Source organism: Drosophila mojavensis, unplaced genomic scaffold (genome assembly GCF_018153725.1).
Source record: "Drosophila mojavensis isolate 15081-1352.22 unplaced genomic scaffold, ASM1815372v1 contig_108, whole genome shotgun sequence".
In the NCBI taxonomy this organism is placed as follows: domain Eukaryota; kingdom Metazoa; phylum Arthropoda; class Insecta; order Diptera; family Drosophilidae; genus Drosophila; species Drosophila mojavensis.
This window is the reverse complement of record NW_025318636.1, coordinates 880,603-890,638: the sequence shown is the minus strand read 5'-3', so window position 1 is coordinate 890,638 and position 10,036 is coordinate 880,603. Positions and strand designations below refer to the sequence as shown.

The 10,036-nt window shown below is 36.7% G+C and overlaps 1 protein-coding gene across 1 annotated transcript; it reads right to left on the bottom strand.

Moving 5' to 3' along the window:
- Positions 1 to 3,520: 3,520 nt before the first annotated feature.
- On the bottom strand, positions 3,521 to 10,036 carry LOC6578200 (cyclin-dependent kinase 1). Its single transcript, XM_002004081.4, has 3 exons — positions 9,829 to 10,036; positions 9,268 to 9,771; positions 3,521 to 3,900 (listed from the first exon to the last, which is right to left on the bottom strand). The coding sequence occupies exons 1-3, from the start codon at positions 9,975 to 9,977 to the stop codon at positions 3,660 to 3,662; spliced, it is 894 nt and encodes a 297-aa protein (XP_002004117.1). The 5' UTR covers positions 9,978 to 10,036; the 3' UTR covers positions 3,521 to 3,659.

Sequence of the window (10,036 nt, the reverse complement as noted above, 5' to 3'; positions counted from 1 at the left end):
TACGAAAGCACAATCATTTCGCTTCATGCGCTCGACCGAGATGGTCGACTGTCGAGCAAAAGATCCCTCTGCGCTGAATGTTTCCCTTGCTCTCTCTCTCTCTCACGATGCTCTCTGCTCTCTCAAATATGTATATGTATGTATGCATGTGAGCACAAGCAGCGCTCACAAAAATTGAAATTTCTTCGTAGCGAGAACCCATGCCTTCCCTTCTGTGTGAAGAGTATACCGAACTTTTCAAACCGTTTGGCATGCGTTTTCGTTATTATTTGTGGGAAGGGTATGAAAGCGTTGGTGCGCATGCACACACACACTGTCCCTTGCTACATGTACTATGTACTGCATGTGAGCACAAGTAGGCTAACGAAAATTGAAATTTCTTCGCAGCGAGAACCCATGCCTTCCCTTCTGTGTGAAGAGTATACCGAACTTTTCAAACCGTTTGCCATGCGTTTTCGTTATTATTTGTGGGAAGGGTATGAAAGCGTTGGTGCGCATGATTAAAATGTTTTCGCGACGAGCATGCACACACACACAGTATGCTGCATGTACTATGAACATTTGTATGCCTGTGTGCGAAGCTCTTTCTGCCTGTAGCAATTTTAAATCCCAGCATTTGCATTTGGTCGATCTTGTGAAGTGCTCAAATACATATGTATGTATGTATGTATAAATATTTGATTGTGTGTACGCATGGGAGGCGCTGCTCACAATTTTGGGATATAACTTGTAGAAGCACTTGTATGCCTGTGTGCCTTTACATGTGCGTGTGTGTATGTGTTTGTATGTATGCATGGGAGATGAAGATTGGCGTGTGCCTCCCTCAACTTAGAATGGTGTGAACGATTTTGGGTTTACCTGATTAATCCCAGTGGGCAAAATGGGATGTGTTTTTTGAACCCTTGCACTTGTGCATACATATGCAGGTCAAATTGACACCTTTTTAAAAAGATGAATACATAAATAGGTCAAATTGATCATTTTTACAAAAATTTGGATTAATCAGGTACCACATTTTTAAAAAACATTCATTCTGATAGGTAAACCCACGATCATTGAATCAAAACAGGTACTTAAACAAAAGCGCGCCTCTTCAATCAAAGCCCAAAATCGTTCACACCATTCTTGAGGGAGGCACACGCTAATGTTCATCTCCCATGCATACATACAAACACATACACACACGCACATGTAAAGGCACACAGGCATACAAGTGCTTCTACAAGTTATATCCCAAAATTGTGAGCAGCGCCTCCCATGCGTACACACAATCAAATATTTATACATACATACATACATATGTATTTGAGCACTTCACAAGATCGACCAAATGCAAATGCTGGGATTTAAAATTGCTACAGGCAGAAAGAGCTTCGCACACAGGCATACAAATGTTCATAGTACATGCAGCATACTGTGTGTGTGTGCATGCTCGTCGCGAAAACATTTTCATTATGCGCACCAACGCTTTCATACCCTTCCCACAAATAATAACGAAAACGCATGCCAAACGGTTTGAAAAGTTCGGTATACTCTTCACACATAAGGGTAGGCATGGGCTCTCGCTGCGAAGAAATTTCAATTTGTGAGCGCTGCTTGTGCTCACATGCATACATACATATACATATTTGAGAGAGCAGAGAGCATCGTGAGAGAGAGAGAGCAAGGGAAACATTCAGCGCAGAGGGATCTTTTGTTCAACAGTCGACCATCTCGGTCGAGCGCATGAAGCGAAATGTTTGTGCTTTCGTATATTTTCGTAGCCCGAACCCAAAAAGTGAAGAGCCGAGCAAATACGAAGTGTCTGGGAGATAACTCCCGAAAAAAAGTGTGCAAAACGCTTTACACTACTTGTCCGGTCTATGTGTTCTCTGGTTAGTGACGCTATCAAAAGAGTTGCATACATTTTTATTGCTTTATAAGCTCTGTTAAAAAATCTTTTCGTTTCATTTACAGTGGGTCAAAAAAGTATTGGCACACTTGAAAAATCAAACTTCTAAGAGCTGTAACTTTTTTTTTTAACACAGCTTAAATAAATGAAAAACGGTATTTGTTAAAACCATGTTTTCTAATATTATTTAACAAAAAAAAATTAAATTTCTAGTTTGGTTCACTTGCGCAGAACTAAAATATAAATATAGGCACAAATTTTCGTCAAAAAAATATAGGCACAAAAGGCGTAATTAGTCATTTTCATCGGTAGTCAATCACCCCAATACTTTGTGGGTCCTCCTTTAGACTGAATACCCGCCTGTATACGTCTCTTCATGATAATTATTGGCCTTGACGTTTCATAAGTAGTGATTTTGGCCCATCCAGCGCGTAGGGCCTCTTTTAGAGAATCCTTTGAGGTTATTTGATGATATCGGATCTTCCTTTCTAATAGTTGCCACACATGCTCGATGGGATTCCAATCCTGTGGTTGGGGCGGTGCTTTGAACTGCTTGCAATGGTATATGAACCACTCCTGCACAGTATAAGACGAATGTTTTGGGTTATTGTCTTGATGAATCTGGCAATCAGTGCCACTGAGACGCAGTTTTTGAATATCTGGAATTCATTCTCTTTGAGGATGTCTCTATAAACATTTTTGTCCAATAAATTGATCAATAAACACAAGGTTTCCAACTCCAGAAGCAGCAAAACACTCCCAAACCATCACATTACCAAAACCGTGCTTAACCGTTTTGAGCAAGTTATTTTCCTGAAGTTCCTTCATAGGTTTCCGACATATTTTTTGCGCTCCATCTGTGACGAGTCCAAATTTAATCTATTAGGGTCTTTAGACTTTATAGAATCATAACATTAGCTGACGTGCAAAATTTCAGCGCTCTAGCTGTAAAACTCTTATAGATACAGTTTTATCCGATTTGCCACGCCCCCAATGGGCGTAGATATATCCGCCATAGCTTGTGATCTTGGGTGGTCGATGCGGATCTATATTCAAAATTTCAGCTTTCTAGCTCTTTAACTAACATGATTTCTGGTATATCGGAAAATGCATTTTCCAATTTGCCACGCCCCTAGTGGGCGGATCGGGAAAATTTTAACACTTTATAAATCGGAGATATACACAAGTATGTGTTCCAAATTTCAAGTCTCTAGCTTCAATAGCGCCGAAATAGATTGCGTTCATACGGACAGACGGACGGACAGCAAGACGGACATTGCACAAAACCAATATATTATATATATATGAGTATAAAATAATTCACTTTCGTGAATGAGTATAAAAAAAACTAAGAAGTTGCGTGCAATAGGCAGAGAAAAAAGAAAAATTAATTTAATTAGCGCGTCATCAGGGCGCTAACCTGATGACGCGCAGTGTATGTATGTATGTATTTATGAATGTTATTATCACGAGCTGAAAAATGTATTTCAATTACAAGAACAGTTATTTAACAATTAAGTTCCCATAGGAAGGCTAAACTGAAATATCAATTCCTGGAAGGGTTCAGGAGATCTCTTAGTTGAGTAGTCTCAACTACAACTTATGTAACCTTATTGCAGAGGGCTCCCATTTTGAATTTAGAGTATAGAAAGTTGCTTTCCAAAATGTATGTATGTATGTATATATGTATAAAGCTTAAAATTATTCACATTATATTTGAAAGATTGTTTTTTTTTTTTTTTTTTTTTTTTTTTTTGTATAAACACACTTAAGATATAGGCCAATCAATTTTAAATCCATTAAAGTACGGATGATCCAAAATGTCCTTCGCTGAAATCCTATGTACTGGATCATAAATCAACATTCTCTGAATAAGGTCAATACCGTCTGAGTCGAGATTTTTAAGCTGACTAGTTAACTGATTTGTTGACCAACATGGGAATGTATTTTTGTAATCAGGAAGCGATGTTACACCTGGCCATATATCTTCTGTAGGCGTTTTGAGAATTCTGTAAAACAAATTTCAAAAATAGAAAGTTATAATATATCTAGATAAATGAATATAATAAAAAATTCGCATATTATGTGTGTTTATTTAAGAAAATTCACTTAGTTCCTAAGTTTTTTCAATTCAATTTAAGCTTAGGGTTGGTTCAAAAATTCTGATCAATCGTTAAATGAAAAGATTATTTTTATGTTCATCAATTGTTCACAAAACAAAAAAAGTCAAAAGATGAGCTCTCTCGACGGAATTATTCACAAATACTAAAGACCGTGGACCGCAGAGAATTGGCTACGAACATTAAAATAAACCTTCAGACTACGAGAAAAGTACTTAATTTGTAACAAATACACCTTTGTTGTCTGCTGTAAATATTAAGAAACCTCCGACTTTCTCAAGACTTCATGTTAACTATCCCCCTGACTATGGGCATACAGTAATTGTTTGATACGAGACAAAGATAATGTTATTCTATAACATTCCCATGAAAAGTTTGGCGGAAACCAAAAACAGCCCTCCAAGCCAAAAACATTGTGCCTACTATGTATTAAGTCTGGCTGCATTTCTTCGAAAAGTATAAGGAACCTGTGGATATTCAACGATATCAAAATTAAGGAAATTTATTTAACTTTGTTAACGAGCAAATATGCCGAAAGTGCGCACAACTTTTGCGTCGTTAATCCGGGAAACCCAGCAAACTTAAATATAAGCTGTATCAGGACAAGAGCCCGGATATCAATCCTATTGAGAACTTGTACGCACTACTAACGCAAGAAACAGAACATGCACACTAGGGATGCAAAACAATTGATGGTACTATCGATACTATCGATGGTTTTCTAAAACGGCGATACCTCGATATTATTTTCGCCTGTCGATAGTCTGAAATTTAAAAAAGTGAACGTTAAGTTGTCGAACGCCAATTCTGAAGAACGCAAAATGAGCCATACGAGCTAGTGTGCCAAAATGAGTAATATTGAAAGAACAAGTTCTGTGGCTCAGTTAGTCACAGACAATGCGAATTCCATGGTCAAAGCCTGTGAAATTCTTGCAAAAAATCATTTACCCTGCTTTGCGCATAGTATCAATTTATTGGTGCAGGATGTTTTGTCTCTTGAAAATATAAAATCCTTAATACGCACTGTAAAACAAATTGTGACATATTTCAAGAGCAGTTCAATTCAGTATGCTAAACTTAAGAATGCTCAAGAGCGGGAAAACCCATACAGTCTTATTCAAGAAGTTCCCACTAGATGGAATAGCGCTTTACATATGATGCAACGGATATTATTGGTCAGGGATGCTATCGGTCACGTCCTTTTAAATAGTTCAAAAGCACCAACACCTTTGAATAACGACCAATATGATTGCATCGCAGACTTATGCGACATTTGAAAAAATTTTGACTAAGTCACAAAAAAAAAGCATCAGGAGTAAAGGCAGTATCAGTGTCATTAATCATACCATGTGTTTTTGGCTTGGGATGCACTATGGATGGATTTAAGACAAAAATGAGAATGAGAGAGGAATTGGTTCCGAAACTTGCACTTTTGTTATTAATCGGATCAAAATAAGACTGTCACATTATGAGACCAGAACCGTTCCACGCTTGGCCACAATGTTGGACCCAAGGTTCAAAAAAAAAGGTTTTGGAAATGCTGTCAATGCTCAAGAAGCCTCGACAATTTTAGAAACGCATAATAAATGTTGAGGAAAATGACCCAGTAACTGATTTACAGCCAACGCACCCTGACGATGTTCTTACATTTTTAGCCGATAGAATTCAGCGGAAACGAACTTTTATGTCAGATTGGAGTACTGGAAGGTAAATTTGTACTAAAATTTAAAAAAATAACAATCTAAACATTTAAAACATTGCAGATTAATGCGCAACATTTTAGTTACGTCGCACAGTGCGCTCGCAAGTACCTTTGCGTTCCGGCAAGCTCCACCGAGTCGGAGAAAACTTTAATATTATATTTGTTGAATATTTTCGGTTTAAGTTGTTTAAATACTTTTAAGTTTGAATATTGTTTTTATTTCTTTTTTATCTTATATTACATTCCATTTCATATTTACCTATTACTGCTGTGAAAATTATGAATGAATCTATTTTTAAGTTGCTTCAAATCTTGGTTTTTGTTTTCGTTTTATATAAATATACAACAGTTATAAATAATAGCTGTAAATGAAGTCAGAAACATTTTTTAGTACCGTTCTATAAATGCAGACTTTAAGAAAAAATGGAGTAAATTGTAATTATTTTAAATCTTCAATAGTACTATCGATGGTATCGATAGTATCGATTCACCATCGGATGTGGAAAAATCGATGGCCTCACTATCGATAGTTTTGCATCCCTAATGCACACACACACGCAGGCATACATACGCACGCATAAACACACATTGGATGCAGTCTGGAGTCCAGACTCTGGACCTACTACCAATATTCTCATTTCGCTTTCGAGAATGAGTATAAAAACAAATCAACAAAAAAAAATAAAGAAAGCTCTAGTCGAGGGTGCTCGACTAGATACTACCCTGAATGAAACTAATAAAAACGCACATTTAGTATGGTTAAAACATCGACTAGGAGATACCCTGAACCCTCTAATCTGATATTCTAATCAGTCTGCAATTCTTTTCGACACACATACATACACACGTACATATTAGAATACGCTCTGCTTACTGCGCAGTAAGCAGCGACTGCGCTTGGGCTGCGCTGCGGTGTGGGCAACATTATAAGAATTTATTTGTTGAATAATTTAATTTCGAGATGTACAATCTTAATGCAACTTTCAGAGCGTAATCATAGCACAAGGGGGGTAAATTACAACAAAAATCGAAATTATAAAAAATACATATAAGTCTACATTTTAAATTTGCAAGCTCTAGCTCTAAAGGTGTAGGAGATATAATTAAATAACTAGCTTTTTTGATCGATAATAAAATATCGGGAGTAGCTATCGATATATAAAGAAAAACTTGATATGCGCGTGATATACACGGGACCTAAGAGATTCTGAGATCCACGCGTTCATACATACTGACGGACGGACGGACAGACAGACGGACAGGGCCAAATCGACTCGTCGCCCTGATCAAGAATATATGTATATACTTTGTGGGGTCTGCCACGCCTCCTTCTGCCTGTTACATACTTTTAACAAAACAAAATCATATTATTGTTATGACGCCATATAGCAAAGAAAAGCCAGTATAGCGGCTGGAAATTCAAAAACAATGCAAAGACAAATCAATCGCAGCGAGATTCTTAGAATATGCTAGAGTACGCATTTATGTGTACATACATACACACATACAAATGAGCGCGTGTATAAGGCTGGAGTGCTTGATGCTATGCGTGCAGACTTACCTTTATACATATGTATGTATTTGCGTATATGTATTTGAGGACTATTTAAGAACAAACAAATTTAAACTTATAAAATTATTCGACTAAGAAAATGAAAAGTATTAAGTGCCATTCATTTAAGTTCGCACCTTCCCAAATATCTATTTTATAAAAAACGAAATATGTATGAAAAAAAAAATAATAAAAATAACATCGAAGAGGTTCGAACCTTCCCTACTCGACATAACTTGCGTCGTCCTTAGCACCCGCGCCACTGCTTTGCTTGACCAGCTAGTTGCTAGAATAGAATAGCTTAATAAGAGAGCGTCATCAGACAAAACTACAGTAACGGCTAGAAAGCCCAGAAATCAATCGAAATTCTAAGAATGTACTTCAATATAAGCGCGCCTCTTCAATTAGAACCCAAAATCATTCACACAATTCCATTCCATTGCCTTGGGTGGTCAACCCGCGTATATATACGAAATTTCAGGTCTCTAGCATCAATAGTGTCCAAAATATAGCAGAATTCGAAAAATTACTATATCTTCAGGTTTAGGTTCAGATTTGCCACGCCCCTAGTAGGCGTAGATATATCATTTTTTCACGCATCTTTATAGAATTAAAACATCACCTTACGTGCCAAATTCAGCATTCTAGGTTTATAACTTTAGGAGTTACAGTTTTGTCCGATTTGCCACGCCCCTAATGGGCGATTTGGCCCTGTCCGTATGTTTGAACGCGTCGATCTCAGAAGATTACATTATCGAAACCAGTAATAAATTTATATCTCCTACATTTTTAAAGCTAGAGTCTCCAAATATGTATTATATGTATACTTATATGCATTTTATACAATTTAGGTTTTTGTCAAAATTTACCCCCCTTCCCTAATTCACCCCCTCACCATGTAAAAGGCATATTTCAAATACTAGGGACTTGTGCTTTAGCAAATACATGCATATCTATGTTATATTCATAATTTGAAAGTTTCATGAAGATAGTCCATTCATAAGAAAAGTTAATAAACAATTAACTTCCCATAGTAAGCCAACACTGCAGCCAATGCGTATTTATGCGTGCGTGCGTATGCCTGTGTGTGTGCGTGTATGTGTGCATAAGCGAATAATTTTTGAAATATCAGTTGCTCGAAGGGTTCAGGGGATCTCGTAGTCGGGCAGTCTCTACTATAGCTTTCTTACTTGTTTTTTAATGTCCGTATATACAGCGCGGATATCGAGTTTATTACCAAAAATCCGCTATTTTTTTTATTATGAGAACTTAATTGTTAAATAACTTTTTTTGTGGACATACGATCTTCAGATCGTAATTATAGCCATAATATGCGTGCACTTGCCAAAGCACAAGTCTATAGTATTTGAAATACGCCTTTAACAAACATGGTGGTGAGGGGGTGGATTTAGGGGTGGGGGTAAATTTTAACAGCAACCGAAATTGTATAAAATGCATATCAATATACATTCAAAATTTGGAGACTGTAGCTCTAAAGATGAAGGATATATAATTTTATAACTGATTCTCGAGTCGGGATGAGTTATTGATTTTTAATGATAAACGCGATATCCGCGCTGGAAATACGGACATTTTAAAAAAATATGAAGTCTCTAGCTCTTAGTTCTTATATCTTCTGAGATAGGCGCGTTCATACATACGGACAGGGCTAAATCGACTTAATTTGTCGCCCTGATGAAGAATATTTGTACATATATACTTTATGGGGTCTGCCACGCCTACTTCTGCCTGTTACAAACATTTTAACAAAACCATTATACCCTGATTTCCCATTTTCAATGGGTTCAAGGTATAAAACGCACCTTTCCTAATAAACTATGATGTGACTTGCAGGACTTTTTGTTTTGCAAACAATTAATGGACACTATACATAATTAATATCATGTTTGATAATCAAAATCATGAATAGTTAATAGACCTCTCATAATTGTATATCTCGTATTAATATTAAAAGAAGAAAAAAATTTTAACCAAAATTTACCTGAACATTCGAAATAACTGGTCAATTTCCGAATCACCTTGAAATAGCGGCTTCCTAGTAGCCATTTCTGCAAATATACATCCAATGGACCAAATGTCAACGGGACATGAGTATCGTGGAGAGCCCAATAGTACCTCTGGAGCTCTATACCAAAGCGTAACAATTTCATGGGTGTAAATGCGTACAGGTATACCGAAAGATCTACCCAGTCCAAAATCAGCTACTTTAATTATGCCATTTCTGTCAATTAAGAGATTTTGCGGCTTTAAATCACGATGGAGAACCCGACGCCGATGACAAAACAATATAGCGTCCGTTATTTGATATAAATAACTTTTCACCAGTTGACTACTAAGGTGTTTCTCTGGAGGAAGTGAATCCATATACTTTTTAAGGTCCATTGATAGAAATTCAAATATCAAGTATATACGATTTTCTTCCATTAGTACGTCTTCCAAGCACACAATATTACGGTGCTTAAGTTCCTTAAGTAATGAAATTTCTCTGTAAAAAATTTAAATTCTTAGGAAATATTTGAAAAACACATTTTAGTTTACAGACCTTATTGCTGTAGATGGTACTCCTTCATCGTCAGACTCCAACCTAATCTTTTTCATGGCAACAATTTGACCAGTTAAACGGTTTCGGCCCTTATAAACAACACCATAGGTACCTTCACCTATTTTTTCAATTTTTTCAAAATCTTCCATTTTAACTCCGGTTAGTTTCAGAAAAATGCCGCGAATCGTTTGAGGTTGCCACCCTGGGG